General features: G+C 49.7%; 2 protein-coding genes across 6 annotated transcripts in view; one reads left to right on the forward strand and one right to left on the reverse strand.

Annotated features, from left to right (window-relative positions):
* Positions 1-978: 978 nt before the first annotated feature.
* On the reverse strand, positions 979-26,440 carry MAFK (MAF bZIP transcription factor K). Of its 4 annotated transcripts, XM_048493456.1 has the most exons (5): positions 26,373-26,438; positions 13,047-13,113; positions 12,785-12,954; positions 6,779-6,858; positions 979-2,431 (listed from the first exon to the last, which is right to left on the reverse strand). In XM_048493456.1, the coding sequence occupies exons 3-5, from the start codon at positions 12,849-12,851 to the stop codon at positions 1,997-1,999; spliced, it is 582 nt and encodes a 193-aa protein (XP_048349413.1). In that variant the 5' UTR covers positions 12,852-12,954; positions 13,047-13,113; positions 26,373-26,438; the 3' UTR covers positions 979-1,996. The 4 variants fall into 4 exon arrangements, with proteins under 4 accessions (XP_048349413.1, XP_048349414.1, XP_048349415.1 ...); XM_048493457.1 differs by lacking the exon at positions 13,047-13,113 and having other exon boundaries at positions 26,373-26,432; XM_048493458.1 differs by lacking the exons at positions 12,785-12,954; positions 13,047-13,113 and having other exon boundaries at positions 26,373-26,440.
* Positions 12,536-27,569, forward strand: part of LOC125430994 (lysosomal alpha-glucosidase-like) — a 40,289-nt gene continuing 25,255 nt past the window's right edge. Inside the window, exons 1-2 of one of the 2 annotated variants that reach the window (XM_048493454.1) lie at positions 12,536-12,553; positions 16,197-16,300. The gene's annotated coding sequence lies outside the window, so the exon portion shown is untranslated. Of the gene's footprint in view, positions 12,554-16,196; positions 16,301-27,569 lie in introns of those variants that run through there. The other variant, XM_048493455.1, reaches the window with a different exon arrangement.

A 27,569-nucleotide genomic window follows, 5' to 3' on the forward strand; every position in this document is an offset into this window, starting at 1 on the left:
CCCGAAGTAGCAAGCCAGGAAAAAATACTAAAGTACTCTTTCCCTCAATATGCGACAAGCGTGTGCTCGTGTCCGTGGAGGGTACGTTCAAACATTCAAGCCCCCATTTCCAGTTTGAATAGGTACCACCATGCAGAAAAGAAATCTCATTCTGTTTTAGGGCTCCTCTCAAAATGGAAAGGCATTCGGGAGAATCCCCTTGGGATTCCAAAATACCCCAAAAGATAGCCAATTTGTCTTTCGGGCACAACGCAAATGCAGAAGAGGGTCTCTTCACTGAATCCTAACCCCCGTTGGCAATCCTGTTTACCCCCCCAACCCTGCCTGCCACATGAAAATTCATTTACAAACCAACCCTAGTCATCAAGTGTGTCTCTCTTTCCCCTGCAAAGTGCACAAAACTCAACTTCCTTCACCTCAAACGTCCTCTTCACAACCTTGTCCTGGATCAACTCAAAACACAGTTTTTAGCCTGGCTTCCTGCCAACTGCTCTTTTCTTAGTCACTGAGCTAACATTCTCTGGCCATTCCTGTCTCTGTCCCAGACTCACAACCCATCACTCACACTTGACTTTGCAACAACCGCATTTTAGGGTGATACCTTCCCGGGCTGTTTATCTTGACCTCTGTAACTCATAACGGTCAATTTGTTGAATGCTGATTTCCATTTTTACCCATTCCTCACTGTGCATTGTTTCATACAGAAGAAGAAGAGTTTGGATTTATATCCCCCCTTTCTCTCCTGCAGGAGACTCAAAGGAGCTGACAATCTCCTTGCCCTTCCCCCCTCACAACAAACACCCTGTGAGGTAGGTGGGGCTGAGAGAGCTCCGAGAAGCTGTGACTAGCCCAAGGTCACCCAGCTGGCGTGTGTGGGAGTGCGCAGGCTCATCTGAATTTTCCAGATAAGCCTCCACAGCTCAGGTGGCAGAGCGGGGAATCAAACCCGGTTCCTCCAGATTAGATACACGAGCTCTTAACCTCCTACGCCACTGCTGCTCCTACAGTTAAAGAACACCGTAAGGTGATCTTGTAAAGTCCAAACGAGGCACAAACTACGGCTTGCTAGCAAAATGGAAACCACAGTTCACAAATCCAAATATGACACCAAACCGCATGTCCTTCCTACCGCATTCTTACAGCTTCCCAATTTCATTCGTATTTACATTTTTGAAGCCCTTAAAACACACCATGTCTGAGCACGACCTACCACACTAAAGCCCACTTAACCGTCCCCCATTCCTGAATTTCAGTACTTCACCCACCCACTGCCACCCACTTCCCACCTTTCTTGAGAGCCTCCCGTTTAATCTCCTCTGCAGCACTGTGGAGCTTGGGATTTCAAAAGCTGGTGTCGTTTTGGAAGCAGTTAAGACTACACAAAAGATACCCACTTCACAGGTGTGTAATGGGGAAGCAGCAGACAGCAGGTTTTGCACCAGAGAGGCCCTTCCATTTTTTGCTGGACCACATAACAAAACACACAGCGCTCGGTAAACAAGGTGGGCATTAACCCATGAAGGGTTTCTGGAATTTGACAGACAAAGGCAGGCCGGCCCTACCAACATTCGGAGAGCAAACTGCTCCAGAGCCGACCATACCCACCCACAGATGGAAGCAAAGGGACACGCTTATTGTTATATTTTCCCAAAGGAGAAAGATGCCATCTTTGTTCATTTATGTTGCCCACTGGGTCCGCCAATGCGTTTGTTTGGTGGCTTAGTTTTATTAAAAAATGCTCCAGAGGATACTCCGGCGTTGTCTCCTTCGAAGAACTTGCATGGAAGAGTTGAGCGAGACTTCTCGACAACAACGAACTGGGGACTCCAATCTTGGCCAAAAAGGGTTCACAAAATTCTACATCCACAGTTTTCCTCCATTACAAGCATTCCACTCTTGGTTTTGGAAAAGCAGGATTCCAGGACAGTGATCCTTGAAGGAAGCAGGTTCTTCTGGGGCGGATGGCATCCGAACCTCCAGCCCCAAAAGCCGAACACTAGGACGCTGCCGAAAACGGCACCGAACAGGACGAAATTTCCGCTGACTTCACAATGGTGATGACGCTAGTGGTGGCGACTCTGGCCGGCGTGATCGGGCCCCGGGCCACCGTGCGAGCGAAGGTCTGCAGCGCCTCGTACTTCGAGCGGAGGGAATCCAGCTCGACCTTCATGCTGCTGTTCTCCCGGGCGAGCTTCTCCACCTCTTGCTGCAGCTCGACGCGCTGCCGCTCCAGCTCCTCCTTCTGGGTCACCCGCTTGATCCGGCAGCTGGCGGCATAGCCCCGGTTCTTGAGTGTGCGCCGCCGCTGCTTCAGGCGGATCACCTCCTCTTTCGTGAGGCCCCGCAGGTGCTGGTTCAGCTCCCGCACTGACATCGACACGAGTTCATCGTCGGTCAGCACCGGGGCGTTCTCTCCCGACTCCTCCTTAACCTGCAGAGACCAACGGCACAGTGGTCATGGCAGAGGCAAACTGTCACGCCTAACCTTGATGTCCTGCCGCTAAGCTCTGAACAGATCTGGATAAAGTCAGAAATATGGGTGACCAGATCCCACACCCCTGCCAACCGTGCCGCCCTTCAGAACGGGCCATTATTTATGTATTTGAAACATTTATTACAGGGGTCTGCAACCTGCGGCTCTCCAGATGTTCATGGACTACAATTCCCATCAGCCCCTGCCAGCATGGCCAATTGGCCATGCTGGCAGAGGCTGATGGGATTTGTAGTCCATGAACATCTGAAAGGCCGCAGGTTGCAGACCCCTGATTTATTAGCTGCCTTTCTACCTTACAGAAACCCTGCACTCGACACAGCTTACGAAGCAAATAAATACTTAAAAACTACTCAGTAATTTTTTTTAAATGCTGGTAGGCAGAAGAACAAATCAGCTAATCAAATACCTTTGTGAATAAAACTGTCTTCAGAGGCTTCCTAAAGACTGACAGTGAGGGGGCCAGGCATACCTCCTGGGAGAGATTGCTCCATAATCATGGGACCGCCACTAAAAAGGCCCTATCTCGTGTATGCATCAATTTATTAGGTGATCGTAGGCCCAAGACCCAACAGGGAGGTCTGTGTCAGTGATGGCGAACCTATGGCACGGGTGCCAGAGGTGGCACTCGGAGCCCTCTCTGTGGGCACGCACACACAGAGTTTGTCATGTGGGGGGTGGAAAAAAGCCCCAAACACACACGCATCTAGGGAGGCCTGGGCCACTGAGCACGACGTGCGCGCACCGTGGTGAGCAGGGAGGACTCAGCTGGCGGGCCTGGTGCCTGCGCTCCACATGGCTGCTGCCCGGGGGGGGGGGGGCGCAGAGGAGGCAGAGATGCTAGAGAGGCACAGAGCGGTGCACGTGGAACATGTTGGAGGCTAGAGCAGGCTGGCCCCTGCTCGAGCGGGTGGGGCAAAGGAAGAGGGAGCCAACTGGTTTTTTTCTAAACTAAAACCTCAGCATTCAGGTTAAATTGCTGGGTTGGCACTTTGCGGCAAATAAGTGGGGTTTGGGTTGCAATTTGGGCACTCGGTCTCAAAAAGGTTCTCCATCACTGGTCTATGTGGACAGGGAAGGGTAGATAATCTTCATCAAAGTACCCCATAATGCTGTCGTGTTCAGAGGTCTGGAGTAAAAACTTTAAACAAGGCAAGTTAAAAACAAAAGAGCCATGTTAGCATACAGCTAAACAGCTGGTTTATAGTGCAATCATACAGAGTTCCTCCATTCAACTCAAGGGCCATCCAGTCTAGCCCGCTGCCATGCAGGAAGACACAGTTAAGGCACCTTTGAGAGATGGCCGCCCAGCTTCTGTTGAAAAACCTCCAAAGGAGGAGACTCCACCACTCTCCAAGACAGTGTATTCCGCTGTCGAGCAGCCCTGACGGTCAGGAAGTTCTTCCTAATGTTTAGCTGGAATCCCTTCTCCTGCACCTTGAATCCATCACTCCGTGTCCTAGTCTCTGAGGCAGCAGAAAACAAGCTCGCAGTCTCTTCGACAGGGCATCCCTTCAAATATTTAAATGTGGCTATCAGATCACCTTCTCTTCTCCAGACTAAACATCCCCAGCTCCCTAACACCAGATTGTGTGCACACTTGTGCTGCTAACTGCAAATCAACAGACCGTAAGACATTTTCGGAGCCCTGAGGGACTGGCTATTCCTCGCCCTGTGGGAGTTTTAAGTCGTAAGGGTCTGCTCGTAAGAGTAGGTCCTTCGTTCCCAGAAGCCACATCAACCTCAGGGTGACGTTTGAGAGTAGCCTTCCAAAACCCCGCCTCCCCCAGGGATGAAAAAGGGCCGTTTGACTATAATTTGGACACTAATCTAGAAATCCGGATTTGATGCCCCACTCCTCAAAATGAAGCCTGCAGGGTGACCGTGAGCCAGACACCGTTCCCTGAGAACTCCGAGACTTGCGAAGAGCTCCAAGCGGACCTGGATAAATTAGGTGAGTGGGCTCAGAAATGGCAAATGCAGTTCAATGCAAAGTGATGCACATAGAAGCAACAAATCCAAACTTCACATACACGCTACAGGGGTCAGTGCTATCAGTCACAGACCAGGAAAGGGATTTGGGCGTCTCAGTTGATAGTTCCATGGGAAGGTCAACTCGATGCATGGCAGCTGTGAAAAAGGCAAACTCTATGCTGGGGATCATTAGGAAAGGCGTTGAGAATAAAACTGCAAAGGTTGTCATGCCCTTATATAAAGCCGTGGTGCGACTGCACTTGGAGTCCTTGTGGTTCGGTTCTGGTCGCCGCATCTCAAAAAGGATATTGAAGAGATAGAAAAAGTGCAGAGAAGGGCAACAAGGATGATTGAGGGACTGGAGCACCTTCCCTATGAGGAGAGGCTGCAGCGTTTGGGACTCTTTAGTTTGGAGAGGAGACGACTGAGGGGGGATAGGATTGAAGTCTATAAAATTATGCATGGGGTAGAAAATGTTGACAGAGAGAAATTTTCCTCTCTTTCTCACAATACTAGAACCAGGGGGCACTCATTGAAAATACTGGGGGGGAAGAATTAGGACTAATAAAAGGAAACACTTCTTCACGCAACGTGTGATTGGTGTTTGGAATATGCTGCCACAGGAGGTGGTGGTGGCCACTAACCTGGACAGCTTTAAAAGGGGCTTGGACAGATTTATGGAGGAGAAGTCGATCTAAGGCTACCAATCTTGATCCTCCTTGATCTCAGATTGCAAATGCCTTAGCAGACCAGGTGCTCAGAGCAGCAGCAGCAGAAGGCCATTGCTAATTCTACTCCTCCTGCCTGTGAGCTCCCAAAGGCACCTGGTGGGCCACTGTGAGTAGCAGAGAGCTGGACTAGATGGACTCTGGTCTGATCCAGCTGGCTTGTTCTTATGTTCTTATGTTCTTATGACACCTTACAGGACATACAAACGGGATATTAAAAACAACTCTTCTTCCGGCTGGGAAATCCAGGGTCGTATCCGGAAGTCTGTGGCTGGATCTGGATGTTATAAGCTGCCAGACTGCGAGTCAGGCTCTGTGGCCATCTTGCAGGGGAAAACAGCAATTCCTAGAGGCCCAGAAGCGCTCGCCAGCCCTGAGACCCCAAATGCTTCCAACTGGAAATGCCAGAGGATTCAATAAAGGCTCTGCATTTTCAAAGAATGAGCTGTAAAGCAGCCCTTTCCTGCAGCCATGTACGCAATTTCCTGAAAATTCCCACGAATGACATAAAGCCTTGGCTTCGCTCCAGTTCATGTTGTTCAAATCCAGCTAGGAAAATGTAACGTTTCCTTTTTTAAAAAAAGAGCGCCCTATTACAGTGGTACCTCGAAAATCGACGCCTTCGATCATCGTCGATTTCAGTAACCGACGATTGCCAGGCACCGATTTTCGCACTCAAAAATTGTCTGATTTTCAGCGGCCACCGAGGGTACGCAAACGCTGTTGCACGTACGCAAACAGCGTCCCTCGAAATACACCGTTTTCGGAAATTGCCGATAATCTCTGGACCGATTATCGGCGATTTTCGAGGTACCGCTGTATTTTTCTGAAAACGCAGTACATTTCGACAAGTAACATAACAAAGAATTGGCTACGATGAAGGGTCAGACCCTGGTTTTATTTTGGTGGCCCCCAAGTGAAAGCTGTAACTTTATTTTCTTTGTGTTTTTTTGGGCATATGTGATATTGTACCTGTTTTAAAATTTATGTATGCTGCTATGAGCCGTATTGGTCGGGGGGGGGGGGGGGGGTAGCTTATACGTATTTTAAGAAAATAAATCTGAATGAGGGCGAGAGAAAAGGATAAGCGAAAAGCGGAGGTCTCCAATCTGGAGAACCAGGTTCGATTCCCCACTGCTCCAGGAGTGGTGGACTCTGCTGTGGAGGACGGGGTTCGATTCCCTGCTCTTCTACATGAGCGGCGGACTGTAATCTGGTGAACTGGGTTTGTTTCCCAACTTCACCACAGGAAGCCTGCTGAGTGACCTTGGGCCAGTCACAGTTCTCTCAGAACTCTCTCAGACCCACCTACCTTCAAAGGTGTCTGTTGCAGGGAGAGGAAGGGAAACGAGGCTGCCAGCCGTTCTGAGACTTCATATGGTTGAGAAAAGTGGGGTATAAATCCAAACTTTTCTTCTGATTCAGAAGAATTGAGCACTGTGTTTATCTCAACCAGCTCTTCACCAGAGCAACCTCCTGTTTCCAGACCCCAGCCTACTGTCCCTGCACGGGGAGGTTTTACTTAGCTCCAGCGGCCTGCGCTGCGAATCGGCCTAGCTTGATTTCGAAATCGGACAGAGCTTACCTTTAATGTTTTGTTCGGTTTGGGATTCGCCGTCATAACCTGGGCGCAGTCTCCTGGACAGAATTGCTCAGAAATCGCGACTGGGAAGGGAAAGAAAAAAAAGGGGGGACACGTTAAAATACCCTACAGGTTTGGAAACCAAATATCCCCTCCTCGCCCAGACAAGAAACACCTCAGACATTCCAAACTAGTTTTGGGGAGAGGTCTTTCACGTCACCTATGACCCGAACCTTACACCTGGACATGGTGGGAGTTGAACCGGGGACGTTCTGCAGGCGAACTTGAGGCTCCACCATGACCCCCTCCTCCAAGGAGAGTAAGATCCAAACGGAATGAACAGATACCTTCACAGAGGTAGGGAAGCACCCTCCAATTTATTAGAATCGTAGTATCATAGAGTTGGAAGAGGCCCCAAGGGCCATCAAGTCCAGCCCCCTGCAACGCCAAAGACACAGCCCGTGTGGAGTGCCATCAAAGAAGCCCCCCCCCCCAAAAAAAACCCTCTGCTCCCCAACCCTGCAAGCATTGCATGGTCACTGCCCCAAGTTTGAGAAGATGACAAAGAAGAGTTTGGATTTATACCCGGTCAACAGATTACAAACTCCTTTTCCTTTCCTCTCCCCGCAACAGACACCTTGTGAGGCACGTGGGGCTGAGAGAGTTTGGAGAGAACTGTGAGTAGCTCAAGGTTACCCAGCAGGGTTCATGTGGAGGAGAGGGGAAACGAGTCCAGTTCATCAAATCAAAGGCCCCTCCCGCACATACAGAACAATCCACTTTCAATGCGCTTTGCAGCTGTGCGGAAGAGCAAAACCCACTTGCAAACAATTGTGAAAGTGGATTGAAAGTGCATCATACTGCATGTGCGGAAGGGGCCCGAGTCCGCCACTCACGTGTAGGAGTGCAGAATCAAACCCAGTTTTCCAGATCCGCTACTTTTAACCACGGCACCATTCTGGTTCTCAAGATGTTCCTTATTGACCCCAGATGTGTTTCCACGCTCCTACATTCCTGCTGGGTGACCCTGGGCTAGTCACAGTCCTCTCTGAACTCTCTCAGCCCCACCTGCCTCACAAAGTGTCTGTTGTGGGGAGAGGAAGGGAAAGTGGCGTAGTGGCATAGGAGGTTAAGAGCTCGTGTATCTAATCTGGAGGAACCGGGTTTGATTCCCAGCTCGGCCGCCTGAGCTGTGGAGGCTTATCTGGGGAATTCAGATTAGCCTGTGCACTCCCACACACGCCAGCTAGGTGACCTTGGGCTAGTCACAGCTTCTTGGAGCTCTCCCAGCCCCACCCACCTCACAGGGTGTTTGTTGTGAGGGGGGAAGGGCAAGGAGATTGTCAGCCCCTTTGAGTCTCCTGCAGGAGAGGAAGGGGGGATATAAATCCAAACTCCTCCTCCTCCTCCTCTTCTTCTAAGGAGCTTGTAAGCCACCTTGAGTCTCCTTACAGGAGAGAAAGGTGGGAATAAATCCAAACTCTTCTTCTTTAAGGCCTTTTCCAGTCCTGGTTTGGGGAGGTTTTTATGTAGAGATTCTAGGATATAACCTGTATTTTTTTTTTGTTAGCATGCAAAGCAGGGGCTCTTCCCCAAACCACAAAACACAGCGTACACCTGGGGTTGACACCTGTGGTGGCTAGCCTGGAAAAGAATCTCATGGTCCACAGGGGCAGTGGCGTATCTGCCTAGGGATGGGGGGGAGGGTACCCTCTGTCCCCGGGCGCCATTAATCTGGTCATGTGGGGAGCGCAAAATCGGCCCCCCACTTGACCACGATGAGGGCAAAGCAGAAGGAAGTCCTGCTGCCCTGTTGTCTTCAGGCGCCCTTGGCCCTGCCCCTGTCTTCATCGACATGGGTGGGGCTAAGGAAGCCCAAGGGCACCGCCTCCCAAGCCTCGTCCCCCCCGTCCTGGTTCCCAGCTCCCAGCTGGCAGTCCCTTCTGCCCTTCCCTCTGGGGAGAGCAGAAGGAACTGAAAGGCTCCGTCCTTGGCTCCTTTGCTTTTATAAGCATGGGGTGGGGCTTGGGAGTGGGGCTCCACCCCTCGGGGTAATGGCCCTGCTCCCAAGCTTATGAAAGCAGAGGAACTGAGGACAGAGCCTTTCGGTTCTTTCTGCTCTCCTGAGAGGGAAGGGCAGAAGGGACTGCCAGCTGGGAGCTGGGCGCCAGGACAAGGGGGCGAGGCTCAGGGGGCGGTGCCCCCTGGCATAGTAGGGGGGATACCCAGAGAACATCTGTCTCCGGGAGCCATTTTCCCACCATACGCCTCTGCACTGGGGCTCCCCAAAAAAGGGTCTACTCCAGTGGTGGCGAACCTTTGGCACTCCAGATGCGATGGACTACAATTCCCATCAGCCCCTACAATTGGCCATGCTGGCAGGGGCTGATGGGAATTGTCCATAACATCTGGAGTGCGAAAGGTTCGCCACCACGGGTCTACTCCATTGAAACAGCCCACAGAAAAACAAACCAGGACACAAGGAAGGAGCCACAGAGCCACGGGCTGAGTGCATTTAGCAAGGACCTGGGGCAAAGCTGGGACAGATGAGGATAAGGACTATCTGTGTCTGTCGGCCCTTTCTGCTCCAGCTTTCCTCTAGAAATCTCCACCGGTTCGGGGGAGACCCTTCCCAGCTCCCACGCAGCACTACTACGACGCCAGCGTTGCGGAGTAGGATCCGGGAGACCCGGGTTCGAATCTCCACTCAGCCACGGAAGCTCGCCGGGTGACCTTGGATCAGCCGCTTTATCTCAGCTCAAATCTGCCTTCCCAGGGCTGAGGCCATGAGGAGGAGGTGGAGAATGGGGAGAAAAGCAACGTTGGATGCTGTTTTGAGTCCCCGCCGCCAGATGCGGGAGAAAAGCAGGGTATAAATAGAAGAAGAAGAAGAAGAAGAAGAAGAAGAAGAAGAAGAAGAAGAAGAAGAAGAAGAAGAAGAAGAAGAAGAAGAAGAAGAAGAAGAAGAAGAAGAAGAAGAAGAAGAAGAAGAAGAAGAAGAAGAAGAAGAAGAAGAGTTTGGATTTATATCCCCTCTTTCTCTCCTGCAGGAGACTCAAAGGGGCTTACAACCTCCTTTCCCTTCCCCCCTCACAACAAACACCCTGTGAGGTAGGTGGGGCTGAGAGAGCTCCGAGAAGCTGTGACTAGCCCAAGGTCACCCAGCTGGCGTTTGTGGGAGTGTACAGGCTAATCTGAATTCCCCAGATAAGCCTCCACAGCTCGGGTGGCAGAGCTGGGAATCCAACCCGGTTCCTCCAGATTAGGTACACGAGCTCTTAACCTCCTACGCTACTCCTGCTCCTATAGGTAAACACAGGTAAACACAGGTAACACTGCTGCTCCTATAGGTAAACACAGTCATAATTAAATAAGACTGCAGAATCCAGGCCCCAAGGATAAGTCCCAGGAGCAACCTTCAACAAGACAGTTTCACCCTGGGCCTTATACATTTCTTGATGGAAATCCAATTCCCTCTCCCTACCCGAATTTTTTTTTTTAAAACCCATAGTTTAAAAAGTGGTGTTTCTGAATAGGGGACAACCTCGCCTCCTCTGCCTGCCCCACCTTGATCTGTTTGTCCAGCATATTCGATTCGCCCCCAAACCCGAAAGGACCCCTGACCTTCCTTCCCTTCTGTACCGAGTTAATCGCAACAGAGACAGCAGTTACAAGTGGCTCGCAACAGAGACAGCAGTTACAAGTGGCTGACTGTTTTCACGGAAGCCGGCGAAAGTGGGATTTTTACACCAATTTAGTCCAGAAAACGGAAACATGGTTTTCCAAACGTGGAGAACTTTTGATGCTCGACCCCTCTCGATACACAGGTCGCAACAAAGACGGCCATTGACGGTGACCCCTTCTGATGCCCCTGCTGAGAATCTGACCCCTGTTGAACCGTCTCTCTGACCCTACCCCCGCCTGTGCCTTCCCCCTCCCCGGAAAAAAAGCAACGATCCCTTGTCAAGGCGGCAGCCACGAAGACGCACAGGAAAAGCCACAAGACGAGAAAAACAACAACGAACAGGTTGCAGGAGAGGAAAACCACACACGGATTATACACACGGCTGGGCACGGTTTTCTCACCCCCTACGGCTGTGGAAAGGGCTTTTGCCGATCTCCCAAGCTGTGAAGAGGGCAGAGGGGGCCACAGACGCGACGCTGGCCCTTTGCTCTCGCCCGGGGCACACTTGAGGAAACTACAGCCCCCCCTCCCCTTTCCAACCAGCGCAGAGCAGACGGTCTGGCTGTCTAGACCTCACGCCACAGGCTCTCCACCTGCATCGCGGGGCGACGGTGCCGGAGCGCCTGCTGTCGCGCCACCGCGGCTACCTACCGCCAGAGAAGAGGGCAATGCAGCGATGACATCACGGTGCCACCCGTGGCCACACCAGCTGGGCCTGGCACACGGAGGACAATTACTCCTGGGGGGGGGGGGAGAAAGCAGCGCACAGGGACGGAGTGGACGGGAACAGGTGAACATCTGGACAGACAGCTCTGTCCCCCCCCTCTACCCCCTCCCCCCAAAAAACTCGCCTGCATCGTGTCACACGTTCAAATCATTCATAAAAAGAGTGGGGGGGAACCCCAGCGAAGCATGATTCCTTTCCGATAGTTGCCATGGTGACCTTGGGAAAATAGCCAACCCCAGACGGTCGCCATGGAAACAAGCGAAGCCCAAAAGCTAGAGGATGTTTTCAGGGGTCATCTCTGTGCAAAAGTAGGGAGAAAAGGGGGGCAGAGGATAAATAGACTCTGTCCTGGTTGGGATGTCGCCCCGGGGGGGGGACACAAGAGGGGGTGTCGGAGGAGAGCCGGGGGGGGGGGGGCAAACGGAGCAGCTCCAGCGGCCGTTCTTGCTTGACTTGCGGCCAGCAGTTTGGGCACAGCACAGCATCCCGAGAAGGAAGGACAGCCTGGAGGAGGGGGAAGGTTTTGGTGGGCACATGTCAACCCTCCCCTAAGCCTCATCCTTCTTGTCCAAACCACCCCTATTCCCCCCGCCCCATTTACAGCTTCTTTAAAGACGCAAATACGGAATGGGTGCAGCGGTGCCTCTGAGCATGTGAAGAATGCCTTTCCCGCAGCAGCTCCCCTGCGTGTTTTGGGATTAAAAGAGAAAGGCTTCCTTTAAAACGGCCTGCCGTCCCTCAATTTAAAAAGCTGTTATGTCTGACTTCCTCCTTTCTTTCTTTGTTATGTTGGGAAACCTCCAGCCGAGCTTTTCAGCCGTTTTTTTCGACTTGGTGTTTTTTAAGCTCTTTTAGTGGGAACGGGTACAGAGAAAGGCTGTCAGAACGCCCGAAAGCCACCCTATATCACAGTGGTGGCGAACCTTTGGCACTCCAGATGTTATGGACTACAATTCCCATCAGCCCCTGCCAGCATGGCCAATTGGCTATATCAGAAAGGTCCGCTTGGAAACAGAACAGACCTTACAGCCCGAACAACACGCATGAGGCTTGGAGAGGAAGGAACAAACGCACTGAAAGCAAAACAAATAAACTCCAAACCCCCCCATGGTTGAGCTGAAAGTCGGAAGACAGAAGGCCAAGAGAGTCCAGAAGATAGATCTATACTTTGTGCCTGGGATAAACTGAAGGGCGCTTAGTTACAGCACACGGGCACCTTACAGAGAGTTCCCCCCGCCCCAAATTTGCAACCTGAGCCGGGGAGAGCTGGCAAGAAAGTCATGGGAGCAAATCCAGCCATGCTGCACCTAGCTGCAGACAAAACTCCTAGGCAGGAGGGCCCAGCACCAAAGAGTTTGTGGAAAAGGTAAACATTGGAGCGAGAAGGGGGGGGGTCGCCACCACGAGGGGGGTCCCAGATGGGAATAATCAGAGGTGTAAGAAAGCAGGGAAGTTTTTTTTTTCTTTAATGGAGAATTGGAAGAGTAGCGGGCAGTACGGAAGCAGGAGAGAAGGGCAGTCAGCCAAGGGTGGGGCAGGGCTCTGGAAAGCGTGCCCTGCAGCTACGGTCACCCCTTGGCCTCGAACTCAGGGTTACCTTGAACGTGCAGAGCTGGGCCCAGACCCTCGGGCATTCCTCTGCCACTCTTCTCGCCTGCCCTCATGGCTGGTCGGCGTGGGGCGCCCTCGGGGCTCCCTCGCTGCGCCTCCGAAGAGTTTCTGGACTGGGCATGAAGGTGGGGTGGCTGGGAAGCAGCTCCGCTGGACCTTTTGGGAGAGAAAAGTCAGGGAGGCAGAGTGGCATGGAGGAAGCGGCCGGCCCCCCCTTACCCGCGTGTCCTGTCTGCGCGCACACATACGCTTGCTGGCAGGGGGAGCATGCGATCTGTCCGTGCCATAGCTGTGCAGTGAGTCACCAGATGTTTACTGAGCAGGGGAGAGAGAGACACACACACACAGAGAGAGAGAGAGCGCGCACTGGCGTTCCCACAGAACCAGACAACATTTCCTCCTCTTCCTCCACCCGCTCTCCCCCCAATCCCTAAAAGGGAAGGGACCACGCCGGACTCTCCCTGTTCTTGGCACGAATACGAAGAGGAAGTCGCAAGGCCGCCAGCTGATGGGGAGCGCAAAGAAGCCGCACTGGGGGACGCCGAGTTCCTCTTCCCCCCAACTTTCTATTTTGGGAAGGAAGAAAAACACACACAAGAGAATCTCACAGCTACACCCTGTGACTTCCGCCTGCCTTCGCATCACCTGTCGCATTTAGTGATCTTGTGCCTCTGGCTGTTGCGTATTTTGCTCGGCAAGGGGTTTTTTTGGGGGGGGGTGCGCTCCCCCGCCCTCGTCAAAACAGCCACGGGTTGCAAAGACAGCATTATAAGAGGAAGAGAAAAAGAGTTGGATTTTTACCCCCCTTCTCTCCTGTAAGGAGACTCAAAGGGGCTTACGATCTCCTTTCCCTTCCTCCCCCCCACAACAAACACCCTGTGAGGTGGGTGCGGCTGAGAGAGCTCCGAAGAACTGTGACTAGCCCAAGGTCACCCAGCTGGCGTGTGTGGGAGTGCACAAGCTAATCTGGTTCCCCATATAAGCCTCCACATCTCAAGTGGCAGAGCGGGGAATCAAACCCGGTTCTTCAGATTAGAGTACACCTGCTCTTAACCACTACGCCACGCTGGAATTAGCTTCCTTGGGGTGTGTGGGGGGAGATAACAGGGGCACACTGAGGGATACTGGCACTTTAGTTACATCCCTTTAATTGATGCAGATATGCACCAACAGTACTAGCTTTCAAAGAAGCGTAAGAACTCAAGAAGAAGAGTTTGGTTTTCATACAGACTTTCTCTCCCGTAAGGAGGCTCAAGGTGACGTACAAGCTAGCAGGCTTCATGTGCAGGAGCGGGGATTTGAACCCAGTTCTCCGGATTAGAGAGTACTGCTCGTGTGGAATGTCATGAAGAGGGAGAAAGTTTGTTTTCTGCTACTCCAGAGACTAGGACATGGAGTAATGGATTCAAGATGCAGGAAAAGAGATTCCACCTAAACATTAGGAAGAACTTCCTGACTGCCAGGGCTGTTTGACAGTGGAATGCACTACCTCGGAGGGTGGCGGAGTCTCCGTCTTTGGAGGTTTTTCAAGAGAGGCTGGATGGCCATCTGTCAGGAGTGCTTTGATTGTGTGTTCCTGCATGGCCGGGGGTTGGACTGGATGACCCTTGGGGTCTCTTCCAGTTCTATGATTCCAATATGTTTCATTCTGCATAAGCACGGAGGGGAGACAGGGAGCAAAAGCAGAGAGACAGGTGAGTCATCGTGTTTACTGTTCCAGGGAAAAGAAGCAGAAAGCGTTCATCCAACTGGCCGGTTTCCTGCCTTCCTTCCCTATGACCAGACCCCGGCGTGGGCAGGAGCCACCAGACTGAACACAGATCTGTGCCAAGATACGGCTCTCTGGAGTGGGCCAGGGAATGTCCACAGAGCACGGTCTGGTGAGCAGTTTGGCGCTTGTGATGACCAAGAAGTCGGATGCAGGGGACTTGGGAGGGAAGGGGGGCGTTGACGGAGAGGATCCGGGGAGGATCTGGTGAGCACCAGCAGAGAGACATCAAACCACAGATCCCTCTGCCCAAGGCGGGGGTTTGCACACCGTCTTGAGGGGGACCTTCTTGGGTCTTGTTGGAAATTTACTAGTGGATTCATAGAATCATAGAGTTGGAAGAGACCCCAAGGGGCCATCCAGTCCAACCCCTGGCCATGCAGGAACACACAATCAAAGCACTCCTGGCAGATGGCCATCCAGCCTCTCTTTGAAAACTTCCAAAGAAGGAGACTCCACCACACTCCAAGGTAGTGCATTCCAGTTTAGGTGGAGTCTCTTTTCCTGCACCTTGAACCCATGACTCCCGGTCCTAGTCTCTGGAGCTGCAGAAAACAAGCTTGCTCCCTCACCAACATGACATCCCTTCAGATATCTACACATGGCTCTCATGTCACCTCTTAACCTTCTCTTCACCAAACTAAACATCCCCAGCTCCCTCAGTCTCTCCTCTTAGGACATGGATTCCAGACCTTTGACCATTTTGGTCACCCTCCTCTGGACCCATTCCAGCTTGTCAATATCCTTCTTGAATTGTGATGCCCAGAACTGCACACAATATTCCAGGTGAGGTCTAACCAATGCAGAGTAGAGAGGTACAATTACATCCTTCGATCTTGACACTATACTCCTATTGATACAGCCCAGAATCGCACTGGCTTTCTTGGCTGCCACAACTCACTTCTGACTCATGTCCAGTTTGGGGAACAGATAGATCTTTCCGAATCACGGGCTAAGAGATAACATGGAGATGAGAAAAGAGATCAACCGGTCCCACTGTCATCTGGAGAACCGCTGTTATTGAAAATAGACAATACTGAATTCTAATCTGGCGAATGGGGTTTGATTCTCCGCTCCTCTACCTGAGTGGCAGAGGCTTATCTGGTCAACCAGATGTGTTTCCGCACTCCTGCATTTCTGTTGGGTGACCTTGGGCTAGTCACAGTTCTCTCAGAACTCTCTCTGCCCCACCTACCTCCCAAGGTGTCTGTTTTGGGGAGAGGAAGGGGAAGACACCTTGTGAGGCAGGTGGGGCTGAGAGAGTTCTGAGAGAACTGTGACTAGCCCAAGGTCACACAGCAGGAATGTAGGAGTGCGGAAACACATCTGGTTCACCAGATAAGCCTCTGCCACTCAGGTAGAGGAGCGGGGAATCAAACCCCCTTCTCCAGATTAGAATCCACCTGTCCTTAACCGCTACACCACCACCCTGGCTCTCTGTCCTTTTTCAGACCAGCGATAAATGCCACCCAGTTTGGCCCTGGAAGCCCATCTCTCCCGCAAAGTTTCCACTGATGTCGAAATCCTCTTTTCCAGTTTCTCTGCAGGTGCAAAAAGGGTTAACTTTTCCTCCGCCCTGCTGATAAACACACGCTGCAATTGGCTAACGGGGCTGTCCTTCACGTTTTAGGAAGTGGCTGCCATGGGGAAATCTTCCCCGCATTACAGCTTATATAGAGGAAAATAAGAGGGACGCACAGCTGGCAGGATCCCCTCACCCGAGGAAGCCACAAGGTAAATTGCATTAAATGTTGGGCTGCAGGTTCTTCGAGGGCTGGCTAGGCTAGTGGTTAAAGCAAGACCGCAGGCATTCGAGAAGCAAAACGGAAAGGGGGGCTTGGAATTCCTCCAAGCAGGCATGACTTCCCACCCTGTCGGGCTGGAATATCCTTGTCTTTTCCTGAGCCCCATCTTTAAAGCTCAGCTCAGCTCTGCTTACTCGCTGCCCCCTGTCCTTGGGACCGGAGTGGTGGGTTGGTTTGCCAGGATCAAATCCCCAAAGGCCCCTTTAGAGGCGACAATTACGAGTCCCGGTCAGAGAGAAGAAGAAAATGTTTTTTTGCAAAGCGGAAAGGTGACACCGCTTAGAATAAAAAGCAGCGTCTGGAAGAAATCTGGGTTCCCACAAGCTGGAGGGTGGGTGGTCCTCTAATGGGGGGGGGGAGAATTTGGGGCTTCTAATAATGACACTGCATTTATCTGGTACTTTAATTCATTGATGTAACGTTTCTGAATGCTGCGCAGATGTCATCTTGGTAATCTTCGGCAACAAACGTGTAAGGCCCGTGTTCGGCAACCAACGGGTTATTTCCCCGATTGTAGGGCTATGCACCGGAGAATGCAAACCCCTTCGCCCACTCGTACCTACCTGATATGCTCCCCCACCCCCACAACAATTTGGTGTCCATCCATCTGCCATCTGCCCCGCCAAACAGCCAGCTCTGGTGGATGCTACTCACCCCAAACAGTGTGTGTGTGTTTTAATATTTAAATAGAAAAAGGGCAGAGAAGGGCAACAAGGATGATTGAGGGACTGGAGCACCTTCCTTATCAGGAGAGGCTGCAGCGTTTGGGACTCTTTAGTTTGGAGAGGAGACGGCTGAGGGGGGAAATATTGAAGTCTATAAAATTATGCATGGGGTAGAAAATGTCGACAGAGAGAAAGGTTTCTCTTTCTCACAATGCTAGAACCAGGGGGCATCCATTGAAAATGCTGGGGGGAAGAATTAGGACTAATAAAAGGTGTTTGGAATATGCTGCCACAGGAGGTGGTGATGGCCACTCACCTGGATAGCTTTAAAAAGGGCTTGGACAGATTTATAGAGGAGAAGTCGATCTACAGCTACCAATCTTGATCCTCCTTGATCTGAGACTGCAAATGCCTCAGCAGACCAGGTGCTCAGGAGCAGCAGCAGCAGAAGGCCATTGCTTTCACATCCTGCCTGTGAGCTCCCAAAGGCATCTGGTGTGGGCCACTGCGAGTAGCAGAGTGCTGGACTAGATGGACTCTGGTCCGATCCAGCTGGGCTTTCGTTCTTATGGTTGTAAAGGCCCATTTTGCTTCACCTCCTGCAGGTGAGCTCCCAAAGGCACCTGGTGGGCCACTGCGAGTAGCAGAGTGATGGACTAGATGGACTCTGGTCCGATCCAGCAGGCTCGTTCTTATGTTCTTAAAGGGAGGGTTGTCGGGTTTCCCGAGAGCGGCTTCTTTCTCCTTTTTACAAAAAAAATAGACAGACCGATGGAGATGCAAGCCAGCATGCCGTAGTGGTTAAGAGCAGGTGAACTCAAATCTGGAGAATCGGGTTTGATTCCCCACTCTGCCCCTTGAGCTGTGAAGGCTTATCTGGCGAACTAGATTAGCTTGTGCACTCCAACACATGCCAGTTGGGTGACCTTGAGTTCTCTCAGAACTCTCTCAGCCCCACCGACCTCACAAGGTGTCTGTTGTGGGGAGAGGAAGGGAAAGGAGCTTGTAAGCCACCTTGAGTCTCCTTACAGGAGAGAAAGGTGGGACATAAATCAAAACTACTACTCCTCTTCTTAGTTGTGTTTAAGAGCTGTTCCTTCATGGGTTATAAAACACAGAGTTGTATCACCCCTATAAATTTCTTCCCTCCTTTCCTTTCCACTAGCTCCCCTTTTCTTGTTTACATTCTTAGGCATCACGATTATTGATGCTGTTTGATCATCTTCTTAGATTAAAAATTGTAAACCGCTCGGAGTCTATATAACAAGGGAGAAGCGTCTAGAAATGCAATACTGTCACAAGCAATGCCATACCACAAGTCTGTGGGGAACTTCCCCCGATATGAACACGGGACATAGATCACAGAGGCCTAGATTGCTAATGCTACATGGCCACAAAGCTTGAGCCGTCTTCTATTTCAGCCTAACCTAACCTACCTCGCAGAGTCGTTGTAAAGGGTCACAATGAAGATAAGAGAACCACTGCATGCTCCTCGGAAGGACAGCGGGAGGGAAAGTGGTTCTATCAGAGTCTTAGGATACGGTCACTTGACGCTTTCCTTCCAAATCACATAGTAAAAAGGTATCATAAAAGCCCTTCACAACCCCCTATTTCCGACAGGGCCCTTGCTGAGTTCTACTTATCTGCAGAAGTGGCAGAGAAATTCTGCCAGGCCAAAGCAACCCCCAAAAGTTGCAACTCTGCTCATAAATAATTATTACAAACGTTCAACTAAAAGAAGCAGATAATTTTGCAGGCTGGTTCTGGCGGGTTTTCCGGGCTGCGTGGCGGTGGTCTGGTGGATCTTGCTCCTAACGTTTCGCCTGCATCTGTGGCTGGCATCTTCAGAGGTGTATCACAGAGAGAAGTCTGTTTCACACTGTGTCTAAGTGAGAAGGGAACGTTTTGTGTGGTATATTGTCCATGTCCCAGGGTGGGGAACCAATCATTAAGTGTTTGGGTGGAACTTGCTATGCAAAGGTGTGGTTGAGTGCACTGTATTGCGGGTGGGATTATCAGTCCATTTTTTAAGTACTGGGACAATATACCACACTAAATATACCACAATATGCCACACTAATTTTGCAGGCTGTTCGTCGCAGCAGCCAGCACAGAGTTTCCCAGACAAGAGACCCGGAATGCAGATCCCCCCCCCCCCCTCCCTGGATTAAAATAGCTGGTAAGATTTAGAGGTCACACTGCAATCCTCAACAGACTTGAGCAGGCTTGAAACTATAATTGTTCAGGGCTGCAAAGCAAAAGAGAGATGTCTGAACATTCCCTTGGACAGCTCCAAACGGGCACTCTCGTGCAACGTCAGAATAGCAACTTTGCCTCGCAGTATCCCAGCCTCATCTCCGTCAAGCCCATCTTTATAAACAGAACCAAGATTTTGGGGGTTTCACCACACCCAGCAGCTACAGGATCCCAGCTCTGTCAGGGAATCTCAACCCATTTCCCTTCCCCGTCCCAGCACGACTTTCAAGCCGCAAGACGGCACAGTCCCGCTGTACACCACGTTGGTCAGACAGCACGTGTGTACAGATTGGGTGGGCTTCGCTTCAAAAAGGATGTAGTTGGAATGGCACAGGTGCAGAGGAAGGTATCGAGGATGACCAGGGACCTGGAGATGGTTAGACTGGATGGCCTCTAGGGCCCCTTCCAACTCGAGGATGACCAGGGACCTGGAGATGGTTAGACTGGATGGCCTCTAGGGCCCCTTCCTACTTGAGGATGACCAGGGACCTGGAGATGGTTAGACTGGATGGCCTCTAGGGCCCCTTCCTACTCGAGGATGACCAGGGACCTGGAGATGGTTAGACTGGATGGCCTCTAGGGCCCCTTCCAACTCGAGGATGACCAGGGACCTGGAGATGGTTAGACTGGATGGCCTCTAGGGCCCCTTCCAAATTAAGCAAATGCTTAATTTTTCAAGATGTGCTTTACTGAAACCTCTTGCCTTGGTGTGACTTAGAGGACAACTTTCTGGGAACTGATGAGATTGTGGGTCAATACCCAGTCCACAGCTTTATAAATACGGGCAAACTATTCAAAGAACTGTGGACACCAAAAGGTGGGTTTGGGGACTTTTAGAGAATCCCACAGGGGCCCGGCCGGATCTCTTTCTCTCAGCTTTGAGGACCATGGCACTGCATTTTTGTGGAGCCGTTGTTTTGACCAGCACAAGCCGCAGAAAGCATGCCGCGAAGAAGAATAAAACAGCTGGGTAAGGTTCATTTTTAAATCTAAGGCCCCTTCCGCACACGCAAAATAATGCGTTTTCAAACCACTTTCACAACTGTTTGCAAGTGGATTTTGCTATTCCGCACATCTTCAAAGAGCACTGAAAGCAGTTTGAAAGTGCATTATTCTGCATGTGCGGAATGAGCCCAAGTAAACATTGGGGAGAAAATCAATTTCACCCCTCTTGAATTTACTAAACAACTGTCTAAGTTGTCTTTTTAAAGCACTAAGTTCTCGTAGTCTGTAACTATCAAAAGTTTTGGGCTTCCAATACTCAACAATGCAAGTTTGCTTTGAAAGAGCATCGGCGATGTTCTGCGTTAGTGCTTCAAATAATGTAATAAGATTTTCTGTAGGAAATGCATTTTAAAAATCCAATCTAAAATCCTGAAACTGTCTGCTAAACAATAGACTTTCAGTATCTTCAAAGGAGTGATTTTTCCACACGATTTTAGGATTCGGAGTCAGGAATTGGTAGTTATCCTTGGGGCTTTCCCCACTACAGAAGGGAGCTAAGGTCGACTCAGTTCCCTTCAGTGGAGGGCGATTCCAGGCTGTCCCCACAGCAACTGAGTTGCCCCCCTGGAACCGAGCTAAGTGGGTGGGATCATCTTGGTGCCTGTTTCGCTCCTCGATCGTGATTGGCGCTTGTGTTACGGCGGGAAACGGGAGCGTTCTTCTTCTTTTTTTTACAGTTTTTACAGTTTACAGTTACATATGCTTTCTGCCCACCACGACTCTCCCGTTCTGCGCATGCCACAAAAGCGGCTCGTGATTGGTTGAACAGATGAGGTGTCGTTTTGATGCTTCCCCACTTCGAAGCTTCGAAGCGGTATCGACCTTGTTCCAGCAGAAAAGTGTAGTTCATAACTGCGACAAGGATGTCGCAGTTCGGGGGTGGGGGGGGACTGAGACAAAACAATGTTGAGCTCAGTGGCAGTGGGAATTCACTGAGGTGAACCTAGGTGGAAACCAGTTCAACTCTGTCAGTGGGGAAAGCCCCCTTATGTACATGAAATCCCAACTCCAGACACAATACTAAGGGCATATGATCGCTCCATGGTTGGAATTCTACCGAAAAAAATTTAACATCTCTAAGTTCAGGATACGGTATTAAAACATAATCAATAACACTATTACCCAAGGGGGAAACAAAGGTATAACTGCCCCAAATACGAGGAAGCTAGGACCAGACTTTTGACTTTCCTTCCTTCTAGGTTTAAGGAATACTCTGTTGCTGGGAAGTTTGCATTCCTACTAAACAACTCTTCTTCTGTGATTTTAAATTCTGTAGCCAGGTTCCTTTTAGGAACTTTGGAATAATACCTGTGATGGTTTTATGGAGGGGTCTTCAAACTATGGCCCTCCAGATGTTCATGAACTACAATTCCCATCAGCCCCTGCCAGCATGGCTAAGTGGCAGGGCTGATGGGAATTGTAGTTCATGAACATCTGGAGGGCCATAGTTTGAAGACCCCTGGTTTTATGTATGGAACATTTGCCTGGATAATGCTGGTTGTTATATTGGTATTATGCCTAATAAAGGTTTCATGTATGTATGTAAAAAATAAAACCGCGATCCAGAGCTGGAGTCCTACTAGTGTCTATTCAGTGTGGGTTAATGACAGGTAAGCTCAGCCTAAGCAGCAAATGACTAGAGCAAGTTAAGGTGAAGAGAAGCTCTGGAAACGTCTCACGAGATCCCATGTGAGCGTGTGCGTGACTGAGCGACAGCTCCCCCAGTTTCGGGATTTCAGCACCGCAAAGCTTGGCAAACGTCTCATGTGATCCGATGTGAGCGTGTGCGTGATTGAGTGGCATCTCCCCTAGTTTGGGATTTCAACACCAAACAGGAACAGAGATTGCAAATCACAGGCACAAGATGGGATGGGGGTGGAGGGAGGGATTCCCTCTTGCTTTGCAGTTTCATCAAGTCCAACTCCCTGCAATGCACGAACCGATAATCAAAGCACTCCTGACAGATGGCCATCCAGCCTTTGTTTAAAAAACCCCAAAGAAGGAGACTCCACCACACTCCGAAGTAGTGCATTCCACTGTCCAACAGCCCAGACAGTCAGGAAGTTCTTCCTAATGTTTAGGTGGAATCTCTTTTCCTTCACCTTGAACCCATGACTCCTGGTCCTAGTCTCTGCAGCAGCAGAAAATAAGCTTGCTCCCTCACCAACATGACATTCAAATATCGAAACATGGCCATCATGTCACCTTTTAACCTTCACCAAACTAAACATCCCCAGCTCCCCAGGAGCAGCAGTGGCGTAGTGGCTAAGAGCAGGTCCACTCTGATCTGGAGGAACCGGGTTTGAATCCCAGCTCTGCTGCTTGAGTTGTGGAGGCTTATCTGGGGAAGTCAGATTAGCCTGTGCACTCCCACACATGCCAGCTGGGTGACCTTGGGCTAGTCACAGCTTCTTGGAGCTCTCTCAGCCCCACCTACCTCACAGGTAGTGTGTAAGGATCTCAGTCGTTCTTGTTTCCCTTACAGCCTAACCTGGCCTTGACGGAGATTCTTTTGGCCGGGCGTCCGGCCAGGACCTGCACCAACCTTGTGAGAATGCTTATCTCGCTTCTGCATAGTAGAATTCCGTTCTCATGAGAACGGAGTCGGGGGGATGGGTTAGTCAGCACATGCAACCCACAGTTTGAGCCAGGGCTGTTCATTCCCTCAAGCAACGCAAGTGTGTGCTTTCCAGGATGTCTGAATAAACGGACTTATAATCAAAAGCCTTTTTATTTCTGCTCTTTGGAATTCCTTACATAGTGAGGGGGGAAGGGCAAGGAGATTGTAAGCCCCTTTGAGTCTCCTACAGGAGAGAAAGGGGGGATATAAATCCAAACTCCTCCTCCTCCTCCTCCCTCAGTCTTCCCTTCTCATATACCTTTAAAGCAGGAAGGTGGGGATTTTATCATCCCAAAACATGTCTAGGCCCCTTCCGCACATGCAGAATAATGCACTTCCAATCGACTTCCAAAATTGTTTGCAAGTGGATTTTGCTATTCCGCACTGCAAAGTCCAGCTGCAAAGTGCACTGAAAGTGGATTAAAAGTGCATTATTCTGCATGTGCAGACGAGGCCTGAAAAGTACTAGAAGTACTATTTAGCGCCATCCATGAGCGCGGAGCTTTACAGAACTACTCAAGCGACAGAGACAGAGAAAAAGCAACAGCTGTTCCCTAAACCAGGGGGTGCACAAGTTAAATATTATGTTGGGATACCAGGCTTCTGTTTGTCACCCAGATAGGGAAGCTTTAGCAAACTGGGAAAGAGTTACAATAAACTCTAACAGGGTCTAACAAGAAGAAGGCGGCTGATTTGAAAACAAAGAAGTGAACAAACTTTGCTTGCAAGTTTGGTAGATTTACTTCTGTGGCCAAAAGGCATCTAGGTTTGTTTGTTTATTGAGTTTAATCATTCATAGAGGCCACGAACTGTAGATTTACTTCGAAGACCAAAATGCCTCTAGGTTTGCTTGTCTGTTTATCTCACTGAATAATTTGTAAATTAACACCCACAAAGACATGAAGCTGGCCTTCCACTGAATCAAACTTTAATTCACAGATACCCTTAAACTAAGCTGACCAGACGCCCCGCTTTTGGCGGGACAGTCCTGCCTTCAAACAATTTGTCCCGCGGGTTATTTAAATTGTCCCGATTTTTGGGAGGCTGCCGCACTGACTTCTGGGGTGCAAGGCAGTGCGGCAGCCTCCCGCATGCGCGGCCTCAGGAGCACGGCCTTCTGGGGCTTGCCGTTTCTCGCCCTGTGACAGGGCGGGAAACGGCAAGCCCCAGAAGGCAGTGCGTTCCTGCGGCTGTGCGCGCATGTGTGCGTGGCCGCCTACCCCCCGTCCCGGTTCACAAAGGTGACCATCTGGTCCCCTTACCTTAAACTAAAGTGTTTTGATTCTGTGTTCCTGCATTGCAGCAGGTTGGACTTGATGGCCCTTGTGGTCTCTTCCAACTCACTGATTCTATGAACTCAGAAGGAAAAGAAGAACCCTGCAGCGTCTCCGCCCCACCCGTCCCTATCTAATAAATGAGGACAATGGATCCCCAGGGCTAAATAGGGACCTGGGTTTCTTATCTCAGTGGAGGTGCTAATCTTCTGCTCTCAAACATTTCTCCTTTGCTCTAATTAAGGCGACTGCAAGATACCTCTGCACTCTTTAGAACATAGGTGTCAAATTTGCGGCCCACCAGATGTTATGGACTACAGTTCCCACAATCCCCTGCCAGCATGATGCTGGCAGGGGATTATGGGAACTGTAGTCCATAACATCTGGAGGGCCGCGAATTTGACACCTGTGCTTTAGAAGCATTCTTTATGGCTCCCCTCCCAGCTTCTGACTAGGATAAAAGATTCATATGCAATCCTAAAAAGAGCTACTCCAGTCGAAACCTACCGATTTCAGTGGGCATAGGGCGGCTGGCATAACTCTCCACAGACTGCGCTGTCAGATCCCAATTTTTATTTTTATTGTTGCTGGGCAGAATAAATTCTCAAAAGCTTACACCCTGAATCTCTGGCTGGTCTCTTAGGGGTTACTGGTCTTCTATTTAACTGTTCCGCTGTAGATAACTGTCAAAAGGGGATTGGACTCTCCAGAGCTTATACTTGGCAATGTTTGTTAGTTGCTACGGTGCTTTCAGACTCCAATCTCACTGTCTGATCAATGAGACTGCCATACATGCGTACATACACCCGATTCTCTTTATTACTCAGGGTGTGGTGGTTGCAAGGTCACCTTAGGATCAGGAAAAGCCACGTACAAATCCCCGCTTGGCCACAACACTCATTAGATGGGCTAGGGCCAGCCACTCTCTGCCAGCTTTGCCTATCTCACAGGGCTGTTGTGAGGAGGAAAAAATAAAGGGAGGATACAAACAAATCAAGAGCCCCGTGGCGCAGAGGGGTAAGCTGCAGTCCTGCAGCCAAATAAATTAAATATATACATTTATAGAAACGTTTATACAATGCACACACATTATATATGGAATATATATTTAACTATATTTATACATTTGTGAATATATGTATATATACAGATATATATGTGTGTGTGCCAGTGCATATGCGTTTGTGTTTGTTTCTATCTACACATATTTGAAATCTATATATCTATATAAATATAGGCACTCACATATAATTACTATATATCTATATATAGACACTCATATCTATATAAATATAGACACTCACATATAATTACTTGTGAGTGCATTTGTGTTTGAAATCTGTATGCATTTATATATATGCACACAAACATGTATACATGTGTGTGAGTGCATTTGTGTATACACACACAAATGTATACGCACACACAAACTCACACAAATGTATACATATACATATGTCTGTGCGTGCGTGTATATAAATTCATATATATACACACACATGCGTGTGTGTTTGTGCATGTATAGACATACAAACATATATACAAGTATATACACACACACGTGACGATGTATAAACATAGTTAAGTATACATTTCCGCATACAATGTGCATATTTCCTCTCTATCTCACACACACACACACATATATATGCATGTATGTTTGAATTAGACATTTCCACAATATCACATAAATACTAGACGACAACTGGGTCAACCTGACTCGTGAAAAAAAGGCAGAATGCAAATTGAATAAATATCAATGCAAATTGAATAAATATCAATCAATATTTAATATTAATATTTAATATTAAATATCAATCAATCAATAGTAATACTAATACTTATAATCAATATATATTATTGTCTATCTATTAATAATAACCTCTGAATAATTAATAGTGATTAATATTAACAATTATGATCTCATCCATAATAGTGTCCGTATCAATATCAGCAATAGATATTGACATGATATTGACATCATGACGACAGCAGCTCCTCTCAGCAGAGACCACGTGCCGGGCCGGACCGTGACTCAGCACTTTTCCTGCTCTCCTCCGCAAGGGTTTAGGCTCCGCCCCCTCGGTCGCCAGCCTACCGAGGGTGCGACAGCCGGAGAGCAGCCGCCCAATCAGGGCCTTCCCCTCCTGGCCCCGCCCCTGGGGCGCCCTATTCTCTTACCTCAGGCGCGGCGGGAGCGCGCTCGGTGTTTCTGCGAGGAAACCTGAAGCGGGCGGGCTCTTCTCCGCCCTAGGAGTGAAAGTGAAGGGCTGGGAAACAACCACCTCCCCAAGTGCGCGGTAGGCTCCTCCCCTTCTCTGTCAGCCAATCGGGCCGCTCAGGAGGCGGGGCTTCACGGCATAGGCTCCCCTGCTTTTGCCCTGGCTTTCCCGCCTCTGGAACTTGTCATTCATAAATCGAGGAAGCGCGGGAATGGCGGCGGGCCCATTCATTCATTCTGGGGAAGGGTCGGGATTGGCTTGATTGTAATCCTGCGTTGCTGTGGCAACGGCTGGAAAAAAAGCAAAACTTTAAAGTTGCCCTAAACTGAATCAGGTATCCAAGAAGATTAACGAAAAGGCTAATAATAGAATAAATATGAACGCAGTGTGTTAAAGCTCTCCAGATGTTCATGGACTACAATTCCCATGACCCCCTGCCATCGTTATGATTTAAAGCTGGGGTGTCTGACTGACCATCCAGATGTTCACGAACTACCATTCCCATGACCCCGGCCATCATTATGCTTTAAAGCAGGGGTGACCAACTCTGGCCCTCCAGGCGTTCATGTACTACAATTCCCATCATCTCCTGCCAGCATAAAAGCAGGGGTGTTCAACTTGAGCCCTAGAGATGTTTGTGGACTCCAGATGTTCACCATGCTGGCAGTGATTGGGGGTCCATGAACATCTGGAGGCCAGAGCTGAACACCCCTGCTTCAAAGGCATCAAGTCAATGCTGACTTATGGGGACTCCTTACTGGGTTTTAAGGCAAGAGGCTTAAATGAGGTGGTTTGCCATTGCCATAGCGACCCTGGACTGCATCAGTGGTCTCCCATACAAGCACTAACCAGGAATTAACAGCTTTAGAGCCCCAAAGCATTGAAAACATTGAAACCCCCATATAATGTGTATGTAATTCAAAATGAAAACAATAGTAAACTAATATATCTAAATATAGATATATATTCCATTGTCCCATTGCTTTTTTGCCTTGAAGGTACATGGTATTTTTACTTACACAAATCAAACAGGAAATTTTCTTCTTCTGTGTTTTTACAGGGTGGTTCCCTGGTCATCTACACATTCCCTGCAGCAAACTGGGTACTCACTTTACTGTACATAATTGGTATTTCTCCGTAGTTCTTACCTGTCTTT

Source organism: Sphaerodactylus townsendi, linkage group LG04 (assembly GCF_021028975.2).
Source record: "Sphaerodactylus townsendi isolate TG3544 linkage group LG04, MPM_Stown_v2.3, whole genome shotgun sequence".
Classification (NCBI taxonomy): domain Eukaryota; kingdom Metazoa; phylum Chordata; class Lepidosauria; order Squamata; family Sphaerodactylidae; genus Sphaerodactylus; species Sphaerodactylus townsendi.